Source organism: Pecten maximus, chromosome 5, assembly GCF_902652985.1.
Source record: "Pecten maximus chromosome 5, xPecMax1.1, whole genome shotgun sequence".
Lineage (NCBI taxonomy): Eukaryota > Metazoa > Mollusca > Bivalvia > Pectinida > Pectinidae > Pecten > Pecten maximus.
Genome location: NC_047019.1, coordinates 6,752,372 through 6,779,481, shown reverse-complemented (window position 1 = coordinate 6,779,481; position 27,110 = coordinate 6,752,372). Strand labels below are relative to the sequence as shown.

General features: G+C 36.7%; 1 protein-coding gene across 2 annotated transcripts in view; it reads right to left on the bottom strand.

The window, feature by feature from the left end:
* The window catches only part of LOC117326989 (small subunit processome component 20 homolog), a 50,240-nt gene that overhangs the window by 20,111 nt on the left and 3,019 nt on the right, over positions 1-27,110 (bottom strand). For both annotated transcript variants that reach the window (XM_033883796.1, XM_033883797.1), the window contains exons 5-36: positions 26,997-27,067; positions 26,415-26,609; positions 25,331-25,415; positions 24,796-24,855; positions 24,451-24,528; positions 23,033-23,194; positions 21,522-21,677; positions 21,130-21,264; positions 20,309-20,392; positions 19,038-19,213; positions 17,111-17,227; positions 16,230-16,330; positions 15,543-15,651; positions 14,055-14,205; positions 13,352-13,417; positions 12,543-12,692; positions 12,148-12,304; positions 10,972-11,194; positions 10,096-10,329; positions 8,566-8,721; positions 8,114-8,204; positions 7,733-7,818; positions 6,928-7,053; positions 6,644-6,810; positions 6,124-6,202; positions 4,724-4,919; positions 4,525-4,602; positions 3,752-3,831; positions 2,997-3,223; positions 2,322-2,457; positions 1,253-1,343; positions 951-1,024 (exon numbers count right to left, since the gene is read on the bottom strand). In XM_033883796.1, the coding sequence (XP_033739687.1) occupies positions 951-1,024; positions 1,253-1,343; positions 2,322-2,457; positions 2,997-3,223; positions 3,752-3,831; positions 4,525-4,602; positions 4,724-4,919; positions 6,124-6,202; positions 6,644-6,810; positions 6,928-7,053; positions 7,733-7,818; positions 8,114-8,204; positions 8,566-8,721; positions 10,096-10,329; positions 10,972-11,194; positions 12,148-12,304; positions 12,543-12,692; positions 13,352-13,417; positions 14,055-14,205; positions 15,543-15,651; positions 16,230-16,330; positions 17,111-17,227; positions 19,038-19,213; positions 20,309-20,392; positions 21,130-21,264; positions 21,522-21,677; positions 23,033-23,194; positions 24,451-24,528; positions 24,796-24,855; positions 25,331-25,415; positions 26,415-26,609; positions 26,997-27,067 (4,097 nt within the window). The remainder of the gene's footprint in view (positions 1-950; positions 1,025-1,252; positions 1,344-2,321; positions 2,458-2,996; positions 3,224-3,751; positions 3,832-4,524; positions 4,603-4,723; positions 4,920-6,123; positions 6,203-6,643; positions 6,811-6,927; positions 7,054-7,732; positions 7,819-8,113; positions 8,205-8,565; positions 8,722-10,095; positions 10,330-10,971; positions 11,195-12,147; positions 12,305-12,542; positions 12,693-13,351; positions 13,418-14,054; positions 14,206-15,542; positions 15,652-16,229; positions 16,331-17,110; positions 17,228-19,037; positions 19,214-20,308; positions 20,393-21,129; positions 21,265-21,521; positions 21,678-23,032; positions 23,195-24,450; positions 24,529-24,795; positions 24,856-25,330; positions 25,416-26,414; positions 26,610-26,996; positions 27,068-27,110) is intronic.

Genomic DNA, 27,110 nt, shown 5'->3' with positions numbered 1-27,110 from the left:
TGGACAACTATGGATCAAGGTGAACCTACATGACAGGAAACTTGAGAAAGATTCTTCTATTACTTCTCAAGAAAAAGAAGGATGGACAGACGAACCACTGACAAAGGATGATTTGATAAGCCCACCATCAAGATGATCTTGGGCTTAAACAAGAGGCAAAAGGAGCCTATATGACCAGCCTGCTCTGCAGCTAATGTAGTGAAAACTTTGTTGGAGAAATTCAATTCATGTGAGTTTCAATTTGAAGTTTATTTAGGTCATGTATGTGGAACTCAAATTCAAACACTTTCTTTTCTGTAATTGTTACATGACATTGCCCTATATAAACTCTAATATACTTTTTGGAATATGGTTTATATTGTCATAACCCTCTGGTTGGTGCGTTTAAAGTTTGTAGCACATTTGACCCAATGACCATAAACAGCTTTCATCTCACTATGCATGTAGTGAAATATCATATAATATGGATAAAAATTAAAATACCCTTAGGCTTTTGTCTTTGGGTCAATGTCATTAATTTGTCCTTAAAATTGGGTCAATGTCATTAATTTGTTCTTAAAAGTGAATCAAGGTAATTAATTTGTCCTTAAAATTGGGTTGATGTCATTAATTTGTCCTTAAAAGTGAATCAAGGTAATTAATTTGTCCTTAAAAGTGAATCAAGGTAATTAATTTGTCCTTAAAATTGGGTCAAGGTAATTAATTTGTCCTTAAAATTGGGTCAAGGTAATTAATTTGTCCTTAAAATTGGGTCAAGGTAATTAATTTGTCCTTAAAATTGGGTCAAAGTCATTAATTTGTCCTTAAAATTGGGTCAAAGTCATTAATTTGTCCTTAAAAGTGGATCAAAGTCATTAATTTGTGCTTAAAAGTGGATCAAAGCCATAATTTGTCCTTAAAAGTGGGTCAAGGTCATTAATTCCTTTGGACCAGGTGAGATAAAAACTTACCTAAAGAATTGCGACTTGTTGGTGATGCTAGCCATTAGGTTGATAATACTTGTCAAGATATCTTCCTCTGCCTCCTGTTAAACATTTAAACATAAAATGGAGCTTACTCTCAAAGTTCACAATGTTTTACCTGTCAGATATTTAATGGCCAATCAGTAAACAGTTATTTCACTCGGGGTTGAATTCCTCTATTAGCTCGGTGCTTTTATTTTTCGGCAAAAGTTTCAAAATTTTTCATCTGTATTTTCCGTCTCTAATCAACAAGAAAGTGAGTAATATAATGATTGAATAGTGAAGCTGACCTTTGACCTTCTTGTGGCTTTGTCCAAGAATGGCAACAGGAGAGAGATGAGGATAGGACATTGGGTCAGGTCAGACACAAAGCAACTGATGCTGAAAAAGACAAACAACATGTTATGACTACAATTAGAATGATATTGATGCCATACTGTACAGTAAACCTTACAAAGTAAATTTTTAATCTCCAAAGGCTCAACTCCATCTAATCTAGTACCCTATAATGAATTTCAGAAATAAAGAACTATTTCCTCTGGACCAATGAAATTTGTTATAAACAAGATATATAGGATATATATAACTGTGCATACAATTTTATTGTTCTTCAGATTAAAAACTTATATTAATCAAAATCTGACTTCTGTATGAAGATGTTATATAGGTGATTACTGTGTCAAATGAATAATCTGTACACATACAACATGGAGTTTGTACACAAGTGATATTTCACAAATTGTTGATGAAACTGTAGGAGTTGTCTGAACAAGATTCAGTTTTCAATCATTAAAGCAAGGGCATGATCGAACTACCATAAAAATAATCAGGTCCAAAATTAAGTCAAGGTGCACAACTTCAGGGTATGATAACTACACCTGCAGTGTTTCACAAATTTGGATGAAAAACTATAGAAGTTGACCAGACAAAATGCTGACACAGACAGACTGACAGACAGACTGATGGACAACATGAATCCAGTATAACCCCCCCCCCCCCCCCCCCCCTTTAACTTCACTGCATGGGGTATATGTAATATGTGTAGGTAATGGGTGCTTAAAGGTGCTGGTGATGTAAACATAAAGGTGCAGGTGATGTATACATAAGGTGCAGGTGATGTGTACATAAAGGTGCAGGTGATGTGTACATAAAGGTGCAGGTGATGTATACATAAGGTGCAGGTGATGTAAACATAAAGGTGCAGGTGATGTATACATAAAGGTGCAGGTGATGTATACATAAGGTGCAGGTGATGTGTACATAAAGGTGCTGGTGATGTAAACATAAAGGTGCAGGTGATGTATACATAAAGGTGCAGGTGATGTGTACATAAAGGTGCAGGTCACAGTGTGGTATTACCTGGAGAGAATTCTCAGCTCCCTCGAGGACCCCTTCTTGATGTAGACCTTGGTCTCCCTGCTGGCAATGGCGGTTTGGAGAAAGGTGAGTAGAGCCGGGATATGTGGGGACATCATCTCTACACCGATCTCCTGGACTGTAATCAAGTCAAACGAGTAAATATAGGATAGACTTATATCATATCTATGTAACACAACAACCATATGTACAAATATGGAAATGTACATGCTTTACTTTAGGTGTAGTCCAAATAAGGAAATGTAAGCACATTACTTTGGGTGTAGTCCAAATAAGGACATGTAAGTGCTGTACTTGTCATGTGTGTGTAGTCCAAATAAGGAAATGTAGGTGCTTTACTTTGGATGTATTCCAAATAAGGAAATGTAAGTGCATTACTTTGGGTGTATTCCAAATAAAGAAATGTAAGTGCATTACTGGTCATGTGGGTATAGTCCAAATAAGGAATTGTAAGTGCATTACTTTGAGTTAAGTCCAAATAAGGAAATGTAAGTGCATTACTTTGGGTGTAGTCCAAATAAGGAATTGTAAGTGCATTACTTTGAGTTAAGTCCAAATAAGGAAATGTAAGTGCATTACTTTGGGTTAAGTCCAAATAAGGAAATGTAAGTGCTTTACTTTGGGTATAGTCCAAATAAGGAAATGTAAGTGCTTTACTTGTCATGTGGGTGTGGTCCAAAGCAGGTCCACAGTGGACAGGGAGTGGACGGATATCTTCTGCATCGTCATCGGACTTTTTCGGATTCAGGAGGTTGTCCACGATTTCCAGAATGAGGCTAGACACTGTACTCGTCACATTTGTGGCATTGAGAAGTTTAAACACAAATGGGAGTGGAGTGATGGCCTTGTCGTCATGATGATGCTTGGACAGGTATAAAATATACCTAGAAATAATACAGGATTGAGAAATTGATTAGCTTTAATTACAGCGGAAAATGAAGATTGGTTATGTTTGTCACAAATAAGATACACACGTCCAACTAAGTTAAAACTGATTGATATATTTTTTTAGATTTCACCCTCACGATAAAATAAGTGTTGCAAGATTTGTCTCAAGATACATTTTGCAAATAATCATTGAAATAAATTCAACATCATCTGTTTCAGTTACACGGAACACAAGATGTTTCCAAATATGTGATTTAAATAAAACGGGGGGGTTCTTTCAATTCTTTAAACAGTCACTCGACAAAAGCACTTCCGCTGCCCTGCTGGTTTTTAGCGAAACTAATTACCACGCAGAAAACTGTACTGTGATGCGAGAAAAAATTACTGTGAACCATATTATGCCCTTTTTCACAGCGATATATCGTCCAACGATTACCGTTGCAGCACTACAATCTACACTGATGGTGACCATCTTATTCATACAATTCTTTAGACATACAACTGGACGTGTCATGTTTTCTTACCGAGGAGACCTCGACCATGTCGCCAGTATTTTCAATAAGCTGGTAGGGTGATACACACCCTCAAAGGGCAACTTCTCAACCTGTCAATCAAAAAATTCATATTACACGTCCCTCAAAAACTTAATTATTTTGGAAATAAAAACAAAACAATTAATAATATAATGCTCTCCTATTTTGGTTTATGATCAAAGTTCCTGGTGTCTAGTTTAGTGTAATTAAGTGTAGAATTTTGTATATTTGTATATAAACATTTGGTTTATTTTGTCTAATTAATAGCCAGGGTCATTTAAGGACGTGCCAGGTTTTGGAGGTGAAGAAAAGCCGGAGTACCCGGAGAAAAACTACCGGCCTATGGTCAGTACCAGGCAACTGCCCCATATGGGTTTTGAACTTGTGACCCAGAGGTCAAGGGCTAGTGATTAAGTGTCGGGACACGGTAACCACTCAGCCACCGCCGCCCCATAAACAGTCAAAACAGATTACTAGTACTGTACCATATACACATCAGATAACGAGATACTGGACTTACCTGTGTCAACTGTACCATATCAGATAACGAGATACTGGACTTACCTGTGTCAACTGTACCATAAACACATCAGATAACGAGATAATGGACTTACCTGTGTCAACTGTACCATAAACAGGTCAGATAATGAGGTAATGGACTTACCCGTGTCCACTGTACCATAACCACATCAGATAACGAGGTACTGGACTTACCTGTGTCAACTGTACCTTAAATATATCAGATAACGAGATAATTGACTTACCTGTGGCAAAACAGTCACAGTAAACACAGCATCAATTTCAACAGGGGAAAACTTGTACCCATCATAGTTTTCAAAAATCTGGAAAAAAAAACGAACAAAAATTTCTTAAATGTTACCAACACATCAAAGCAACTGATGAAAATATCAACCAAAATTCAAATTTATTTTTAAAAAACCACATTGAGAAAGAATGGTTTACCTCTATAAACCTAGCGGTGGCCATCTGTCTCAGGGTTTTCAGTATACTGAGAGAGAATGGTGTGATGTTGTCCCTCTGTTCCAGGCAGGCCACACATGTAGCCATTAGTCCGACTAGAATCTTTATAACAGATGGTAGGTAATTATCTATCAGGTGTCCAAGCTTCTTACAGAAAGTGTTGATGGAATGTAGTGTTCTGGAAATAACAAAATCATAAATCATATCAGTTGGAATCCATTTTATCCTGATTCTGTTAAAATTTTCTGCCTTTTTTATACCATATTATTTTAAATCTAATAATACATAAAGTGCAAATTTCTGAAACAACTGGAAACCTTGAGGGAGGATGGGCAGCTTATCAACACTATCAAATGTAATGCTCAGAACATAAGTCATGTATGCCCTCAGACATAAGTCATGTATGCCCTCAGACATAAGTCATGTTTGCCCTCAGACATAAGTCATGTATGCCCTCAGGACATAAGTCATGTTTGCCCTCAGGCATAAGTCATGTATGCCCTCAGACATAAGTCGTGTTTGCCCTCAGACATAAGTCATGTATGCCCTCAGACATAAGTCATGTATGCCCTCAGACATAAGTCATGTATGCCCTCAGACATAAGTCATGTATGCCCTCAGAACATAAGTCATGTATGCCCTCAGACATAAGTCATGTATGCCCTCAGGCATAAGTCATGTATGCCCTCAGACATAAGTCGTGTTTGCCCTCAGACATAAGTCATGTATGCCCTCAGACATAAGTAACTTTGCCCTAATGATATAAGTCATGTATGCCCTCAGATATAAGTCATGTTTGCCCTCAGACATAAGTCATGTATGCCCTCAGACATAAGTCATGTTTGCCCTCAGATGTAAGTCATGTTTGCCCTCAGACATAAGTCGTGTTTGCCCTCAGACATAAGTCATGTATGCCCTCAGACATAAGTAACTTTGCCCTAATGACATAAGTCATGTATGCCCTCAGATATAAGTTATGTTTGCCCTCAGACATAAGTCATGTATGCCCTCAGACATAAGTCATGTTTGCCCTCAGATGTAAGTCATGTTTGCCCTCAGACATAAATCGTGTATGCCCTTAGACATAAGTCATGTTTGCCCTCAGATTAAGTCATATTTGCCCTCAGAACATAAGTAACTTTGCCCTCATGACATAAGTCATGTATGTCCTCGGGATATAAGTCATGTTTGCCCTCAGGATATAAGTTGTAGGTAGGCTTAGGACAAAAAGCATGAGTATGCTTCAGACAAAGGTTGTGTGTAGAGTTTAAATTGTAACATTTCTAATGAAAACTTACTAACAATTAAAATGATTCTGCACATACAGACATTATGATACAGGTCAGGAGGATCACTACCAGACTGAGAAAATGATGAATTACCCTGTTATCTTGCGTAAGGGAATGACACCTGATGGGTCGGTTGTCTTTAGTACATCCAGCGCCATCTGCTGAGGATCATCTGTAACAATCATAAGTACAATAGAATGGTGGAAGGAACACAGGAATATGTAACCATTGATAATTAATGTCAACCTATTGGTATCAATGTATTTGAGAAATAGTGATAACAAACTTCAACTTTCAAAATCCAAGATGGCAGTCTGTCAGCCATTTTTTTGTTTTGTTCACAACACAATTAGATTTAAAATAGAACAAGCTTAAATAAGAATGAAGGCAAACCTGTGATAAATTTTGAGAAATCTTCTTTCAACTCTTCTCAAGAAATGGAGATAGCATAGATTGGTTACAGATTATTGACTACATTGACCCTGCAAGAGAACCATTTTAACAGCCTGAAATCTGATGATAGTTGGCTTAAAACAACTATAAACTCCTCGATTTCTCCATTGTACATAAACAAAAGTAGACTTCTCTGCCTATTTCTCCCCAAATACAATACCTGTGATAAAATGGCGGAAGGGCAGGAAGACGAGGTCAAGGAACATCACCACCTCCTCCATAGTACAGCCGTTAAGGAAACGTAGAACTATAGACTGACGGAGGTTACTATGGCTACGGCCGGCCGTCTCCTTCCCTGTCTTCGTAAGCATCTTGCCGTACAATATTCTGCAAGGAATATGTTATTTATGTATCACTAATACAACATTATATACAACTAGGAGGTACTTTGTCACGATAAAGCCTGGAGGAAAACGACATTTTAATCAAAATTCAATTCCATACCTCATTAATATAGGCAGGAGTTGACTTCTATGTTCTTTGTTGATTTGTCCCCCTTCTTCATCAATACTGAATAACACCAGCTCGGACTTGAAGGTCGTATCATCCAGCAGCTTGTTGAAGTTCTCTCTAAAATATCAAACATGATTTAAATTTATTTTGGATTTAAGTTTGATGAGTAAGACAAAGATTAACAAGAGATCCCGGAAAGATCTTGGTGCCTACTATTGTATGAGTTTAGTGGATCTATGTAAGTTTTAGTTTTTACCGTATTTATCCTGAAAAATGCCCACCTACCCTAGTGCATAAGTTCAGTACTGTATTTATCCTCAATTAAGCCCCTTCCCTGGTGAAAAAGTTTAGAACCATATTTATCCTCCAATAAGCCCCCTCCTGTAGTGTAAAAGTTTAGTACTGTATTTATCCTCCAATAAGCCCCCTCTCTAATGTAAAAGTTTGGTACCATATTTTATTTTCAAATAAGCCACCTCCCCTATTGTGTAATTTTTGTATTAAAGTTTGAGGAGGGCTTATGTGTAAACCCATTTTTAGTTTGCTATTTCAAAATGGATGATTCTGCAAAAAAGGAGAAGGGGCTTATTTGTGGGCAGGAGTTTATTTGCAGATAAATATGGTATTTAATTAAACATACTTGTGAAAAAATATCAATATTCTGTAGGTATACTTGTGACACAGAAATTGTTTCAATATTCTATTCTCTTTCTATTATTTTAAAATCTTTAGCTGTCACATGACATTTGACTAATTGCAATTTTAATTAATTATACCTAATTAAAGTTTTCCATACCTGTATGGTACCAAGAAGCTGTGTTTGTAAGCCATCACACAGTCAAATGTAGTCTTCTGTACGACGGGGTCCTTGTGTACTAGTAGCTATGAACATAGGATTTATCATCTTAACAAATATTACATAGGGCTTCATGAAAAACAAAACACTCAACTATTTGTCCTTTAATGATCAGAGACAAAATAACTTTCTAAAATTTCACTCTTCATTTAAATAAAAACTTCAAGTTTCAATCTTAACAATCTGAGTTAAAACTTCAATTTATTTTCTATCATATGCTATATGAATTTTTTTTTTTTTTTTTTTTTAAATTTAATTCCTTTTTCACAAAGAACTCCAGAATAGTATAAGAAGTCCCGACAAGAATCCAGGATAACTTACCTCCATATAGAGAGCTGTTAGATCGGGCTCTAAGTAAAGGGATTTAGGGTTCTTAAATCTCGCAAACAGCTCTAAATGTATGACCAAGGTGCTAAAACAAATATTTTTCTCTGTCAGTAAAACATAACCATAATATCTATAGTTTCATCAATATTCCAAACTTAAGGAAAATCCCTTATACGTGAAATTTTCCTTGATAGGAAAGCATTACAGAATCAAGGGAAGCTTTCCTATAGAAAATTTATTTAAGTTATTTCCTTCAGTGAAGGAACATTCAATTTGATGAAACCAAGGCTTGTTATTCCACTCACTAATGTCCAATTTCAAATTTGATGTCCGATTTCAAATTTGATGTCCGATTTCAAATTTCGATTTCAAATTAGAAAGAGATCAGACGTTGAAACAAACATCAGATTTTTAAATGATACCACATTGATGAGGATATCACTTACGTCGTTGCTGCTCTCCTCTGCCTCTTTGATACTTGACCCTCGGAATCCTCTACATTATCATTGGGGTCATCTTCATTTTCCTTCACCTTTTCCTCTGCATTTTTGTCATTGCCTCCCTTATGCTGTTGGTCCACTGAATGTTCAGACGACTCCAATCTACAATAAAAATTATCTATCTTAAAACCATCAATGAATTGCTTTTAGTCATGATTTTGGGGGCTCTCATTCGGTTACTTTTTCATATGTAACCTTTTTCGATTTGGACTTGTAATTCGGGGAATTTCTTGCCCCTAAATTCATTACATTATGTTTTGTGTATCTATTTCTTATGTAGATGATAAGCTTGGGATCGCTCAAGCTTCGGGGTCGCTCCATCTGATAACAGTCTTAGCAGAGTCGCCTGCTATTGTGTACAGCTGCTTACTCGGTGGCTTAATATCGCTCAAGCTAGGGATCTCTCCTTTCTTTATTCAGTCATATCTATCTAAGCTTGTGATCGCTCAAGCTCGGGGGTTGCATGCCCCAATAGTATCATTAGCATTTTAATTGTTTAGGTGTATCTGTTTTAGCAGCGAGTCAAATTTAATTATGTAATAGTGTAAGTTATGTTGATGTAATTAAGTTGTAAGAATGAGCAGCCCCTAAGACTGCCAAAAAATTAACTAATTAATATGAGCCTGGACAAGTTATTGGTTCCATTCAATAAATGTTTGAACTTTTATACTCTTTGTTGTGTTGTGTATAAAATCATGATCATCACAAAATGAAACGAAATTCTGTGTAATTCAAACAAACTTATCAAAACCTGAGTGCTTCCTAATATAAACTCTAGCTAGTGAAATACTTCACATGGATAAGTTCCAAAGTTTCTAAACGTTTCCTTCCATCTTTTCAGTCCGGAAGTTCAAAACTAGAACTGTCATCCAGAGGCCAACTCTAAAAGAGTTTCATGCCTTTTAAAACATGGAGCAAATCCAACCAACCTTCATGTGCAACAATACATCAAATAGTTAACTCATTAGCAAGCCATATTTGCTGTTAATTATGAAAAAAATAGCTTTAACATATCATCTTGAAATGTATTCATTGATCTCTTAATTTTATTCAATAATTTTTCATTCATTATTAAATAAATATTATATTTTGACAAAAATCATTAACCAGTCAAGATAAAGAAAGGTGACCTTGACCTCTGACTTTGACCTTTGATCTTGATTAATTTGTTATTGTTCTGCTCTATAAGGTCATCACAAATATTTACCCAAGAAAATATTTCCTTATTTATTTTATATTTCCCTTGACCTTTAACCCAGTGACCTTGACCTTTCATCAAATGACTTCTCATTTGAATTTGATAAATTTTGCAGCATAACATCATAAGGAAACATTTACCATTATTTTGAGTAAGATAGGAAATTTGTGACCTTGATTTGAACCCTGTGACCTTAACCTTTCATCATGTAGAGGGAATCCTCATTTGACTAGTCGACCTTAATAAAGTAAAATTATGTTTGTCTTTCTTTAACTGACCTTGATTTATCCTCGCTTAAATTCTTTGACCTACTCCTGGTGACTCTCATCAATGAAGAACTTGGCTCCAGTGATGTTGCTATTTCTTGCTCCTGGCTGTTCTGTTTTCCACCCTTTGACTGTTCCTTGCTGTTCTGATCTCCTCCCTCCGCTTGTTCCTGATCATATTTCCTTGTACGTCTACAGATGTTCTGTTTTGGAGCCATGCTCATGTCGGATGGATAGTACTCATTCCTGAGAACATCAATTACACGTTAAATAATCCAAACAGTGAACAGGTTAACTTTTCCAACAGTCATTTTTAAGGTTTATTATCAAGTCTGAGAGTTCCATTATCTTCTAACTTTTGATGACGTCATCAAAATCATCATCTTCTCTCATCACATTTCCATAAAACTTTTAATGATGTCATCAAAATCATCATCTTCTGTCATCACATTTTCGAGAAAATTGACATGTTCTCTGATATTGTTGTACATAATTATCTTGTCCTTACTGTGAGTTAAAATTTTGAGTGCTATGATATATATGCTAACGATGGAGACTTTAATCAACGTTGACCTTGACTTTTACCAAATGTTGACCTTGATTTTCACTAAATGTTGACCTTAACTTTTTCCAATGTTGACCTTGACTTTTTCCAATGTTGACCTTGACTTTGGCTTAATGATGGCCTTAACTTTTACCAATGTTGACCTTGACTTATTCTAATGAAGACCGTGACTTTTACGAAACGTTGACTTTGACTTATACCAATGTTGACCTTGGCCTTTTACCGATGTTAAAACAAATTTTGAACTTGTTTAAATACATCTTAATCAACATTCTCAAAAATAAATATGATAAAACTATTTTAGAAACAAGACAAACACAAACCTGATAAATCGAAGCAGGAGAGGTGAAAGGTCACGTGATTTGGCCTCACACTGGTCCGAGAACAGAAGCATGGCTTTCCACATCTGGTCCCTGTAGTTGTAATAGTCTGCCCGTTCTGTAGTCATGTGACTTGGTATGATGTCCGACACATCAAAGCTGGCCAGACTGATGAGAGCATTGTTACCATGACGATACGATTTCTCAACACCAGTCAGTAACTCTTCTGAAATAACAAAAAAAAATTATGGTCAAGAAGAGACAATCTCAACAGGCAGGAGGCGGGTTCTTCTAGTTTTTATTAGGTAGCTGTTGAGATTGTACATAGTTGATACTACTTATACTATCCCCTACATACCCCCGGGTATCCAGGCTGAAGGTAAAGGACCCATCAATTCGCATTTTTTTTTTTTTTTTTAACGTCCTATTAACAGCCAGGGTCATTTAAGGACGTGCCAGGTTTGGAGGTGGAGGAAAGCCGGAGTACCCGGAGAAAAACCATCGGCCTACGGTCAGTACCTGGCGGCTGCCCCACGTAGGTTTCGAACTTGCAACCCAGAGGTGGAGGGCTAGCGATAAAGTGTCGGGACACCTTAACCAATCGGCCACCGTGGTCCCATAATCAATTCACAACCCAAATCGACAGTAGCGTTGGCTCTATTCCCAAGATATATATTTTTGAAAAATATTATACTGTAAACGTGGTTATTTTCGCGGGGGAAATTTCGCGATTTTGATAGGTAAACTATACGCTTTGGGGTAATTTTCGTGATCGATCCACCTAAGTTTGTAGTTCGAGATTATGTAAATTGATAATATTGAAATAATACCCGTGGGGGAATTTTCGTGATCAAAAGGGATCCGCATGTAATTAGTGTAAATTTCCCCCTCGCGTAAATTTCCACATTTACAGTATTACAATATAACAATATTGTATATTTGCTACATAGCATAAAAGACCTATTATAGTTCAGCGTTGGTTTTCATTCTAAAAAATTTATTGTTTCGTCATAGCTGTGCTGTTATCTAAAGGAAAGTCCGATCATCTTGTTCCATTGTGGCAAACACAATCATGTAATGCACTGTTTCAGACACAGAGTTGTTGACCATATATCGTCATAGTCTTCAAAACAGGGAAGAAATCTCTCGTCAGCTCTTTACGATACCCTGGTCACTTACCTGTTGTGTCAGCAGCTTTCGTCAGCTCTGTATTAAATATTTCCCAGAATTCTTTGTTTCCTAATCCCTTAGCATGACTAGCTATCAGTTTCCTGGTGGGTTCCCATAGCAACTTGAAGTTTACAAAAAGCGATCCAATCAAATATCTCGCTGCAACCTAAAAACAGAAGATATTTTCTAAAACCTGTCAAAATGTAAATTTTCTGCTTTAAGTGATAATTTTTTTTTTTATTTCATGTGAGATTTTTTGAAATTCTTCTCAAAGTTCTAATTTTTCGTCACAAAATTAAAAAAATCTCCTATGAAATGAAAACTCATTTAAATTCAAGATTCCTTAACTACATAAATACTCTTCATTGCCTGTGGCTCAAAAAAATTCTTTATGAAAGAGTTACCTTGGTAAAAGGCCCCTGAGGTATGGAGTTCTGTACATTACTGTAGTCCAGCCGTTGTAGGTACAACAGACGTTGTCGGTAGTCCTGAACAGTCAGGGGAACTAACTCTGCATTTAGGCATGTCTGAAAAACGCTGTCACGATCTGCTTCCTACAATCACATAAAGATAAATAAAGCGCATTATTTCACAGGTAACTCTCTCCCTGTGAATAAGTCCTAGAAGTACGAGTAATTGTAAGGAAACAGAGTTCTATTATATATAAGTTGTCTGATCCCTAAATGATTATTTCAGACTCTTTTTTTCTCTCTTAAATGTTGACAATCGTACTAAAAATAACAATTTCTTTTCTTTCCTTTTACTTATCTGATAACATGATCAAGTGCAACCTATATGTGAAGTTTGAGAAATGTTTACATCCCTCAAGTACTTTTCAAGAAATAGCCATAACAAATTTCAATTTTCAAAATCCTAGATGGCCGCCTGCCGGCCATTTTGTTTATCTGATCAAAAATCTAAACTGAATTGGCACGACTAGGGACTAAGGGGAACCTTCACATGAAGTTTGAAGAATATCCCTCCAGTAATATTTAAGAAATATTGTTAACAAGGAATGTTTACAGACGATCAGATGACAGACGGACCACTGACCACAGACCACAGACCACTGACCACGGACGCAGAGTGATTTAAATAGCCCAACAATCTGATGATCCTGGGCTAATAAAATCTATGTAAACCTGAATTTCACCTTTTATGTGTTATTCCTGAAAAAATCCTGATCAGTGAAAACTAAATACATTGTACTCACAAATCCTTCCACAAATGGCAACCGTACAGTAAAATGGGTCAGGATTCGAAGACTCATGGTGCGTATCTGAAAAATAAGAATTAAAAACTTCTTAAAAATTTTGTTTTTAAATTGTCAATACTGAAATTTTTTTTATCTATTTCTATGAAATCAGCCATCCAGGTAAAACAAACCTTTCTGATACCCAAACATTCTGTTTACTACCATATTTAATTCAAACTAATTTACCTGGGTATATGCTTGGTGAATTTGTGTTTTGATTTCTCACATAAACTCTCAACAGAAATGTCATTAATTAGAAATTGCATGAGTCAATGTAAAATAATACACAAAAATGAAAATAAATTCAAAAGAGGATTGGCGTTCCACATTTCGCTCTGGGTTGGACTTTTTTGTAAATTTTCAGGATCAATAATGAAAATTGCTCTGCCACAATGAATTTGGGATTCATCCCATAATTAATTTTGGTGTAAAAGCTTTAATAAATATTTTTGGAATCAATTCTGAAAATTTGGCAGAACAATTTTTGGGACAGATGCCGATAATTATTTTGACAATACTATTTTGGGATCAATCCCAAAATTAAGCAAGTGGTTTTATGCATTAGCCAAAATTCACATTGCTGAAAATACACAATAAAAGAGAAACGCCAAAGTATTTTTTTTCCTTTTCTGCAAATAGTTAAGTTACAGGAAGAACTGACGTGAGAATTCCAGGATGTGAGGTTGTCCTGGAGACAAGGAAACAGGTCAAGGAGAACCTCCTCCTCCAGGACTGAAGATTTCCCGTCTACAGACGCCTGGGTCACGTACAGATTAGCCGCAGTCAACATGTGGATATTGGTGGAGTGACACCTAAAACAAAAAGTTGATGTTTAGATAGTTGTGACACAGAAAACAACTTACCTGACTAATTCTGTAATCTGAGATACAGGTATCCTATCAAAGAGGTCGCCGTCCTTGTATAAATAGGTCAATTTGACCACTAGTGACCGTACAACTTACCTGAGTAATTCAATCTGTGATACAGGTATCCTTTCTCAGAGGTTGCAGTCTTTGTATATATAGATAGGTCAATTTTCTCATATGACTGAAATCAGAGGTCAGTCAGGTCACCATCCACATTTAGATTGGTCAGTGTGACCACTAGTGACCGTACAACTTACCTGAGTAATTCAATATGTGATACAGGTATTTTCTCAGAAATCAGAGGTCAGTCAGGTCAACATTCACATTTAGATTGGTCAATTTGACTACTAGTGACCATACAACTGTCAATTTGACTACTAGTGACCTTACAACTTACATAAGTAATTCAAACTGTGATACAGGTACAGAATTTTCTCATTGGACAGAAGTCAGAGGTCAGTCAGATGAACATCCACATTTAGACAGGTCAGTCAATTTGACTACTAGTGACCATACAACTTACCTGTAATTCTGTAATCTGAGATACAGGTATCCTATCAGAGGTTACTGTCCTCGCATAAATAGGTCAATTTAACCATCAGTGACCATACATCAATTTGACCATTAGTGACCATATGTCAATTTGACCATTAGTGACCATACATCAATTTGACCATTAGTGACCATACATCAATTTGACCATACGTTGATTTGACCATTAGGGACCATACATCAATTTGACCACTAGTGACCATACATCAATTTGACCATTAGTGACCATATGTCAATTTGACCATTAGTGACCATACGTCAATTTGACCATTAGTGACCATATGTCAATTTGACCATTAGTGACCATATGTCAATTTGACCATTAGTGACCTTACGTCAATTTGACCATTAGTGTCCATACGCAATTTGACCATTAGTGACCATATGTCAATTTGACCATTAGTGACCATATGTCAATTTGACCATTAGTGACCATACATCAATTTGACCATTAGTGACCATACATCAATTTGACCATTAGTGACCATACGTCAATTTGACCATTAGTGACCATATGTCAAGTTGACCATTAGTGACCATACATCAAATTGACCATTAGTGACCATATGTCAATTTGACCATTAGTGACCATATGTCAATTTGACCATTAGTGACCATACGTCAATTTGACCATTAGTGACCATATGTCAATTTGACCATTAGTGACCATACGTCAATTTGACCATTAGTGACCATACGTCAATTTGACCATTAGTGACCATACAACTTACCTGAGTAATTCTGTAATCTGAGATACAGGTATCTTATCAAAGAGGTCACCGTCCTCACACAGATAGGTAAGGGCCACCATGACACTGTAGTACAAGAAGAGTAACTCATCTGTAACAAAGAAAAAACAAATGATCTTCCTGTACTTCACTCATTCACAACCAAACTGAATGTCATTTCAATGAGTTGTCACCAAAAAATTATTAAATGAAGATGCATGCAAACTTTTTAGCTAATTTAAATATTTCAAGGAATTTAATCAAATTTAATATTTTCACCCAAAAACTGGATGAAAGTTATCCATACAGGTAACTACCAAATTTGGTTGCCATTGACAGTTATACTTTCTGAATAGCTGAGATTAACACATCTTAGTGTGGAAACTGGTACAGTAGTCAAAAGGCCCCAAGGGCCTGCATCACTCAGTCTCACTTACTATTCAATGCGGTCCACAAATGCATTTTATTTATGACTCACAAATTGTGTCAAGGTGCAATGTAGCTTACTCTTAGCCTTGTGGCCATGAAAGAAAAGAGTTTTTTGATTGTGTTCAAAACAACCTTGCTTAAGTTGTGTTAAAAAGTTACAGACCAAATATTGGTAAAAATGATGAAACAAGGTTGACTCTTGTCATCTTAAATATGGGTCAGGTGAGCTAGCGAGGTAAAAAGACTGCCTCCTTTACGTACCTGTAGTCGTCTGGTCGATACTTCCGTTGATCTGAGTTACGATCTTTCCCATCAGTTTAGTAAGACTCTTGATTCTGTCACTCCTGGCACTGTCCACCGGCCTACAGGGCCGACAAAAATATATAGGTAAAGGTACAATACGTCTATACACGCCTACAGCTGGCAAACATCACCTATACCAGTAGGTATCAAATCTAACAGTCATTTAGTATCAGAGATGTGTGTCAAGGCTTGTCTACACCAAAGGGTTATCAGATACTGTATTTATCTGTAAATAAGCCCCTATTCACAAATAAGATCTTCTGTAATTTTGCAAAATTTTCAATTTTGGAATAAATAAACTACAATACACACTACCTTAACTTTTGTAGTCAACTTTCACTAGAGGTGGGGTTTATTGGAGGATAAATATGGTACTTAACTTTTACACTAGGGAAGGGAGGGAGTTATTTGAGGATAAATATGGTACTTAACTTTTACAGAAGGGGAGGGGTTTATTTTAAGATAAATATGGTCCTTAACTTTTACACTGGGGTGGGGCTTATTTAAGAATAAATACGGTATTCAACTTTAACACTGCAAAGGGAACTTATTTGATGATAAATACAGTCCTGAAGTTTAACACTGAGAGAGGACTTGTTTGAGGATAAATACGGTACTAAACTTTCACAATTCACTAAACTAATCAAACCTTTAATTAACCATCATTTTTTGAGACAATAATTTCCTGATGCAAGCTTCAAATCATTTTCTTTTTATGAATTTATTATTATCAATATAATCAGTATGCTGCAGATAGACTTTCTAAGTTTAAAGTCTGCTAGATCACCTAAACAATCATTAAAGCTGTTCCCCAACACAGAATCATGTACTCTACTTACCAAACATGTGGCAGACACACAACAGCCGACCAAACACGACTCTGGTGTTTCTTAACCATCAAAGTTTTCTTGTTGGCACCATCAATGTTCTTCGTCAGCAGCTCTAGGAACTTAGACCTGCAAATATTACTCATTATTAATATTACTGAGCAATTCTTGCATTAAAAAAATCTTTGTCTTTTGAAATAAGACTGTCCAGTGCAGTGTGTAAGTTTCCATTTGATTGTCATCACAGATAAGCATCTTCCAAGGTATTGTTGTAATGTCAAAACTTCCGTTTAATTTTTCTTCCATTTCTAACAAGAACAAAACAACATAAGCCATGAAAGCACTGATATAGATAACTAGTAAGGATTTAAAGTAAATGATGACGGACGATGGATGACGGACGATGGACGATGGACAATGGACAAAACAAGAGGCCCAGAGGGCCTGTATCGCTCACCTGGATTTCATGATATATGAAACAAGAATGATAATTAAGTATATTTGTCACTGGTATTGCTATGTCAATATATCATTGGCATTTTATATGGGTACGTGAGGTATGCCAAAAAATGCATTAATTCATGAAATGAAATTGACTTTTGGCGCAACCCCTTAGGGATGATACCACACAGATGTGAGTGATATCCATTGCTTAGTTTCAGAAAAGAAGTTGCTTAAACCAACTGACCCCTTTTGACCCCGCCCTCTGCACCCGGGAGGTCAGTTCCTTCCTTTATAAAATTTGGAATCCTTGCCCAAAAGAATGCTACCAGTCAAATATGAGCTGTTTCAGAGAAGAAGTTGTTCATATCAATTTAGCCAAATTGACCCCTTTTGGCCAAACCCCTCAGCTCCCTGGTGGGGTCAACCCTAAAATTTGTACAAATTTGAATCCCAACCCCATGACCATGCTACCATACAAATATGAGTGATATCCATTGATTAGTTTCAGAGAAGTTGTTTATATCAATTTAACCAAATTGACCCCTTTTGGCCCCGCCCCTCAGCCCCAAGGGGGTGGGCCCCATCATTTGTTCAATTTTGAATCCTTAACCTAAGAGAATGCTACCAGTCAAATATTAGAGATATCCATTGCTTAGTTTCAGAGAAAAAAGTTGTTTATGTCACATCTGCCAAAATGACCCCTTTTGGCCCCACCCCTCAGGCCCCCTTGGGGTCAGCCTCACCATTTGTACAATTTTGAACCCCGACCCCAAAGGGATGCTCACAGTCAAATATGAGCAATATCAATTGCTTGGTTTCAGAAGAGAAGTTGTTCATATCAATTTAGCCAAATTGACCCCTTTTGGCCCCACCCCTCAGGCCCCCTTGGGGTCAGCTTCACCATTTGTACAATTTTGAATCCCCACCCCATAGTGATGCTCACAGTCAAATATGAGCAATATCAATTGCTTGGTTTCAGAAGAGAAGTTTTTCATATCAATTTAGCCAAATTGACCCCTCTTGGCCCCACCCCTCAGGCCCCCTTGTACAATTTTGAATCCCCACCCAATAATGATGGTACCAGGCAAATATGAGCAATATCCATTGCTCAGTTTCAGAGAAGAAGTTGTTTATATCAATATAGCCCAATTTACCACATTTGGCCCCGCCCCTCAGGCCCCCAGGGGGTCAGCCCCATCATTTGTACAATTTTGAATCCCCACCCCATAGTGATGCTACCAGGCAAATATGAGCAATATCCATAGCTTGGTTTCAGAGCGGTATATTGACTCATTTTGGCCCTGCCCCTCAGGCCCTCAGGGGGTCAGTCCCACCATTTGTACAATTTTGAGTCCACACCCCATAGGGATGCTTCTTATATTTGGTCAAATTCTGATCAGTGGTGATGAAGAAGAAGTCAATTGTTGACGGACGGACGGACGACGGACGCAAGGAAGGACGGACGGACGGACTTAAAATAAGAACTGGTCCAAACCTTCCAGAAAGTCCAAAGTCAAGGGGATATACGTGAAGGTTACTAAGGTCCTGTCCGTTGCTAGGGAGTGTGGTCTTATGGAGGAGAATCTCCGTGTACAGACTAAGGACCTGGTCCCTCGCCACCTCGTCCTCCAGGACCCCCAGGCAGTAGTCGTTCAGGGACATCAGTACATCCTGAATTTTAAAAAAAATAAGTTACTCTAAAATCAATTAATAATTAAAATAAGTTAATTTTCATGAGCTTCACTATCAACAGAAAAGTATGAAAATTAATCGCTGTGAATTAACTCAGTGAGTTAGTTAACAGCAATTTTTCACAGTGGATATGTTGATAAATCATATATGACTATTACCCTTGTATCCTTGTATACAGTTTACCCTGATCCAAATTAAACAAACCATATTCATCTGAAAATAAGCCCTTGCCCACAAATAAGCCCCCTTATTTTTGCAGAATCATCAATTTTTTAAAAAAGCAATCTAAAAGTGGTTCACAAATATATGCTTTCCCCAAGCTTTTAATACTTAACATTTAAGGGAGAGGGCTTATTTAAGGATGTATGAAGTAATCATAAAATTTTACACTAGAAGAGGGTACTTATTCCAGGATAATTTGATAATAAAGATGGCTTATTTAAGAATGAATATGGTACAGAAAGAGGAGACGACATATTTGAGGATAAATACAGTACTTAACTTTTACACTAGAGGAAAGGGCTTATGTGAGGGTAAATACAGTAATAAACGTTTACATAAGGGAAGGGGGCTTATTTGAGGGTAAATATGGTTCTTAACGTTTACAATAGGGGAGGAGCATATTCGAGGATAAATACAGTACAATAATTTTACACTAGGGGAGGGGGCTTTTTGTGGGAAATATGGTAATAAACTTTTACACTAGGGGAGGGGGCTTATTTGAGGATAAATATGGTACTAAACGTTTACACTGGGGGAGGGGATCATTCCAGGAGAAATACAGTACTTGAATTTTACAGTAGGGGAGGGGGGGGGTGCTTTTGAGGATGAATATCATATAGTGCATATTACCTGTACATGTACAGCACATTAGACAATTTCAACAGCTAAATCTGAAATCAAGTGTCCAGGAGGAATTTTCTGTTTAAGTTCTATAAGACATGTTTCCATGGTAAACTGTTGTTATTAATGAACGATGTTGATTTTTGAAAAAAACAATTTTCCCAAACCCATCAAAAGAATTCTTTCTGTGCCTTCTGGATGAATTCAACAGTATACACAAAGCGGCCTTACCTTTTCAAATATAGGCAATTTGCTTTTAAGCATGGTTGTTGTGAATTTAAACAGCATCTCCATTGGGTATGAGGTCTTGTACACCTGTAAGTAAATATATGTCATTTTGCTTTTAATTTTTACATAATATCAACATTAAAATCTCTATCTTTAATTTTTCGAAATTTTCAACATGCAATGTAATGTTTTTTTTATTTTCCCAGCAACAGCGTACACAGAATTTATTACAATTTGTTAATAAAGTGCAATGTCTAAGGTATCTGTTAAAAGTTTCCATATAAAGTTAATAAGAAAGCATTTTACAATTTTTTTTTTTTTTAATATTTGCTTGCTAGAAAGGCTAAAAAATTTAAAACTTGTATCATAAATATAATGTGTGGATGACAGACAGATTCTTTTATCATATGATGAATTTATCTTCATTCCTTGCGGCTTTATCTTAACTTCCCATTTCTTATACCAGCTAATTTAATTGTCACCACTTTGTAACCTAATTCGAAGTTGGACAGCAAACATAACAAATAAGAGTCAGACAAAATTGTAAACTGAATTAAAAGCTTAAAATAATGTCAGCAAACATAAAATTTCAAATGTTTACAATTCGGAAACATTGATTTGTGATAAATGACAAAAGATGTCAACCTGTTTTTAAGATTCTAGGCGATTAAAACCTCTGGTCAGATAGAACACTGTCCGCAAACAGAACTCTACAAATCTCAACGGGGACCAGATTACTTCGCGGTAATGTGCCACAATTGACATTGATCAACATCCATGAGTGACTTAACATGGTCAGGTGTCTGTAAACTCTTGTCACTTACAGCTGATACTAGTTTGGCAGTGTTGGCTATGGCTGTCTGGGAGTGACCTTGTAGGAGGAAGGCTGATACTGTAGACACAAGCTCCTCACCGACAGAGACTGGGAGGCAGGCTCCCTTCAGTAGTGGTAACAAAGTCTGAAAAACAGATACAGATACAGTAATTACAATCAACATTTGCATATACCTCATTACTGTACAGTTAACCTACGTGGAAAATTACAAACTCTTTTACCAATATTAAACTCAAGAGATCCCTGTGTTGGCACCCATTATTGTATAATGTTTATTGGGTTTTTTTCTGCTCTTCCTCTTCAATACATTGTAATTGTCTCTTTTATGGAAATATTGTACAATGGAAAAAATTCCAGTGAAAAGAATTAGACAACAGTTACCGTGGCAACACTGTCATGGCAGCGGATGATGACTCCCTTTGAGTGGTTCAGCCAGATCTGGGCTAGCCTCAGTAAGCGGCCTAGATGTTTAGCTGCCTTAGCCTTGTCTGGACAGTTGGGGTCTAACCAGAACTGGTACACAGACGTAATGGATGCCTGGAATACAAGATTGACATCATCATCGACAGGTCACAATAGGTCAGATACAGCAATTGGGTCATAACAAGGTCAAGGCTAGGTCAGATACAGTGATGGGGGTCACAACAAGGTCAAGGCTAGGTCAGATACAGTGATGGGGGTCACAACAGGGTCAAGGCTAGGTCAGATACAACGTTGGGGTCACAACAGGGTCAAGGCTAGGTCAGATACAACGATGGGGTCACAACAGGGTCAAGGCTAGGTCAGATACAGTGATGGGGTCACAACAGGGTCAAGGCTAGGTCAGATACAACGATGGGGTCACAACAGGTTCAAGGTTAGGTCAGATACAGTGATGAGGTGGCAACAGGGTCAAGACTAGGTAAGATACAACGATGGGGTCACAACAAGGTCAAGGCTAGGTCAGATACAGTGATGAGGTGACAACAGGGTCAAGGCTAGGTCAGATACAGTGATGAGGTGACAACAGGGTCAAGACTAGCTCAGATACAGCGATGGGGTCACTACAGGGTCAAGGCTAAGTAAGATACAACGATGGGGTCACAACAGGTTCAAGGCTAGGTCAGATACAGTGATGAGGTGACAACAGGGTCAAGGCTAGGTAAGATACAGTGATTGGGTCACTACAGGGTCAAGGCTAGGTCAGATACAGTGATGAGGTGACAACAGGGTCAAGGCTAGGTAAGATACAGTGATTGGGTCACTACAGGGTCAAGCCTAGGTCAGATACCGTGACTGGGTCACTACAGGCTCAAGGCTAGGTAAGATACAATGATGGGGTCACAACAGGTTCAAGGCTAGGTCAGATACAGTGATGAGGTGACAACAGGGTCAAGGTTAGGTAAGATACAGTGATGGGGTCACAACAGGTCAAATACAGTGATTGGGTCATAACAAGGTCAAGCATAGGTCAGGAACAGCGATGGGTTCACTACAGGTAATATCAAGTCCTCAAAATGTGAACTATCAACACTGGACACATTACCAAGCATCAGCATCGATAAGACCCTACAACAAGGAAATGTTTCCTAGAAAAATTATTACAACCATAAAAACTTCCCCAAAAGTCTCCAAAAGTGTTGCCAGTTTTTATACTTAGCTTTTCTAGTTTTATACAGAAACAAAGAAATATTCCTTTTCTCAGTCCAGCTATTTATATAAACAAGAGGCCCTGTCTCTGAAGATAGCTTGCTCCCAACACTTACCTAGAATTTAAATGTTAATCTGTTTGTTATATTGACTGTTATACAGCCATTGTTCTAACGCCACCACAACTCTCCACACCCCAAAAAAAGGGCATGTATATATGGCTCTGTGTCAATATTCTTCTGTCCTGTTTAGTGTATAGTTACCAGTAAGATTCTCCATGCATCCTCAAAATTGTCTTTATCAATATTTCCTGCCATCGAGCGGAAACACTGGGACATGCATTCTTCTACAAGTCGCCATGGTAACACCTTCACCTTCTTAACCTGTTGGCAGTGTCCGAGTTTGGAGAGCAGTATTGGGAAAATCTACAATAAAAAGAATACAAAGGTAATCTCATTATATTTAAGTGGTAATCTGGTCTTAGTGGTATTCTTATTTTAGTGGTAATCTTATCTTAGTGGTTATCTTATTTTAGTGGTGGTAATCTTATTTTAGTGGTAATCTTATTTTAGTGGTAATCTTATTTCAATGGAAATCTCATTTTAGTGATCTTATTTTAGTAGTAATATTATTTTAGTGGTAATATTATTTAAGTGGTAATCTTTTTTTCAGTGGTAATACTATTTTAGTGGTAATATTATTTTAATGGTAATGTTATTTTAGTGGTAATCTTATTTTAGAGGTAATATCATTTTAGTGGTAATATTATTTAAGTGGTAATCTTAATTTAGTGGTAACCTTATTTCAATGGTAATCTCATTTTAGTAGTAATATTATTTTAGTGGTAATATTATTTAAGTGGTAATCTTTTTTCAGTGGTAATATTAATTTAGTGGTAATATTATTTTAATGGTAATGTTATTTTAGTGGTAATCTTACTTTAGAGGTAATATTATTTTAGTGGTAATATTATTTAAGTGGTAATCTTATTTTAGTGGTAATCTTATTTTAGTGATAATATCATTTTATTCTAGTGGTAATCTTATTTTAGCTGTAAACTTATTTTAGTGGTAATCTTCCTTTTGCGATTTCCGCGGTGGGAGCATTCTGCTGAATTATGAATGTGCTAATGCTAATTGCACTACAATATTTTATGTGGCAAGCATTGCTGGTGTTCTGATTCATCGTTCAGCTAATCTGTGTTAATTAGGTTTGTGCTAAAATTTGAGGACGTAAAAATAAGTATATTTAGAGCATTCAAGACAGTTTGTAGTACAATATATATAAATATATATATAAATAAGTCAGTAAGTATCAGGATAAACCATTTGACCTCCAAATCCTTACCTTGACCTTGAGGTTATGTATCCATGAGGGATAACCTTGCATGTATAGAAACGAAACTGGTGTGACATACAATCAAACCCAGTTATCTCCAACTCTGATAACCCAAAGACTTAGCTGAACTAGAATTCAACTTCTACAGTAAAGATTCTATTTTAAAATATTTGATTACTTTAAATACTCAAAATATCTTGATACTTCAATGATGTCATTGACTTCAAGATATTGAGGTTTGACTTTACTGTCCAGTCAAGGAAAGCCGCCTCAAAATGATCCTGGCTATTCATGGGGTGATAAACGCAGCAAACAAACAAACAAACCCAGTAAAATCACTCACCTTGTTTGTACAACTGTGGAGCTGCCTTTTCACACCTTTCAACATCTCAAACATCAATCGTCCTAACCCATCAGCATTCTGAATCAGAAAATAGATATATGATCGTATGTCGATAATGATGTTAATTTGTAACAAGAGTAGATTTCAAGAGCCAGAAAAGCATTTATACACATTAAAACAAAACATATTCTCTTCGTATTGAATTAAAACCCTTCTTAAAAACATAGCTGTAAAAATGGTATTTGAAACAATTAAAAAGATGCAGAAAGAGTTTTCGCCTTTTATTTCATATCAAACTTTTTGTAAGACATATTAAGATTTCACTGTATCTAATTGGGCACTTACTTCTGGAGATTCCGATAGGGATTTAAATAGGAAATCAAACAGTTTTCCATGATCCTTAACCTGAAAATAAAGATAAACAATAACAAGAGGTCCAAAGGCCCTGTATCTTTCACATGGCTATAAAACAATGACGGCAGAATATTCTCATAAAAATTCAGACTATGAGACAACAATTTTTCAGAAACTGCTATTGAAGTCATTATCATAAATTATGACCCCTGTGACATTGAAAGAAGATTCAAGTCATTTATATAAAGTAAACAATCCTCAAGGTCATTTATAAAAGGAAACTTTCAAGCATCCCATTATAGATACACTGAGTGTTAAAATATTGTATCTCTGGGTCTCCAAGAATGGAAAAGGGACAGTATTTTAAAAGGTTTTAATGTATTTGAACCAAGTGACCTTGAAAGTAGGTCAAAGTATTTCAGCATATTCCAGGTACCTGCTGCCATACTTACCCACAGTACACTTTATATGTACAACGTAATCATAACAAACAACCCATGTCATTAATTACAGGAAAAATACTTACCTTTCTCATCAAAAATGCGAAACTTTCTGCTGCGAATTGTCTGATGTATTGCTTGTTGTCCTCACTCAGCAAGTTTGAGAAATACCTGAAAAAATAATGTTGTTTACTATGTAATGAATATTGTACATATAGTGTAGAACCCTGGGATGTAGAACCGGTAGTCACAAATTCAGTTCTGAAGCTACATTCAACAGTCAAAGACTATCAAATACTAAGATGGGTGTTTTTACAATTCACATTCAGAATATACTTTAATTTTGAGACAAGGTTCAGGATATTTCATTATGTACAGTAAATAAAATACATTTGACAGCAGTACCTATGAAAACCCATACACACCAGTTACATCCAATAGAAGGTATACTTTGTCTGACCCATAGACAATAGCTACATCTAAGAGGAGGTAACTCTGTCTTACCCATAGACAACTTTGACGTCCAAGAGGAGGTATACTCTGTTTTACCCATAGACTACAGTTACATCCAAGAGGAGGTAACTCTGTCTTACCCATAGACAATAGCTACATCTAAGAGGAGGTAACTCTGTCTTACCCATAGACAACTTTGACATCCAAGAGGAGGTATACTGTCTTACCCATAGACAACTTTAACATCCAAGAGGAGGTAACTCTGTCTTACCCATAGACAACATTAACATCCAAGAGGAGGTAACTCTGTCTTACCCATAGACAACTTTGACATCCAAGAGGAGGTATACTCTGTTTTACCCATAGACAACTTTTACATCCAAGAGGAGGTAACTCTGTCTTACCCATAGACAACTTTGACATCCAAGAGGAGGTAACTCTGTCTTACCCATAGACAACTTTGACGTCCAAGAGGAGGTATACTGTTTTACCCATAGACTAGTTACATCCAAGAGGAGGTAACTCTATATTATCCATAGACAACAGTTATATCCAAGAGGAAGTATAGTCTGTCTTACCCATAGACAACAGTTTCATCCAAGAGGAGATATAGTCTGTCTTACCCATAGACAACAGTTTCATCCAAGAGGAGGTATACTCTGTCTTACCCATAGATAACAGTTATATCCGAGAAGAGGCATACTACCACCGCCTTACCCATAGACAACTTCCATGTCCTTTAAGAGATAGCGCCACAGGAACTTGAAAATATAGGAGAGGGCAGAAAACAACTTTTCCATCAAGTCAGTGTCCTGAGTGTTCCGGTTCAGTAGCTCCACCAGTAGGGTGAAGAAGTCGGGAAAGTGCTTGTAGAAGTCGTGCTGGAGGTCTCGCGCCAACTGGACAAGTAAGCTGTGAAGATCAAGTCCAAAAATTACTGAACATTACTGTCAGTCATCTAAGGTTATCATGTAGGAGTATAAAACCTGTGTATCATCTGTATTTAAGTCTCAATTTGAAATACAGTATTTTAATTACTTTATCTTTTATTTAAATGGAACTTTTAAATTTGCAATCGCATTTTGTTATTGCAATTTTTTTGTTTAAAGACTGCCAGGATTGGAAAAGAAGACAGAATATTTATACTAACAGGATTGAATAATGTTTGTTATGAATCTTAAGTCTCTAATGATCAATATAACTAATTAATTTCCAAATTATGTTACATTATGTATTAGAACGTGTGAAACATGTATAAGAAAATATGTCACTTGTAAACTCCTACGTAATATGACTTACTCCAGCAGTGGTTCATATGCCAGCGTGTTTTTGACCATGAGGTGCTTTTTGAGTGCCGCCACAATCTGGGCCTGTAAATTGACATCCATTCTTTGTTAAACAATTTAGAACTTG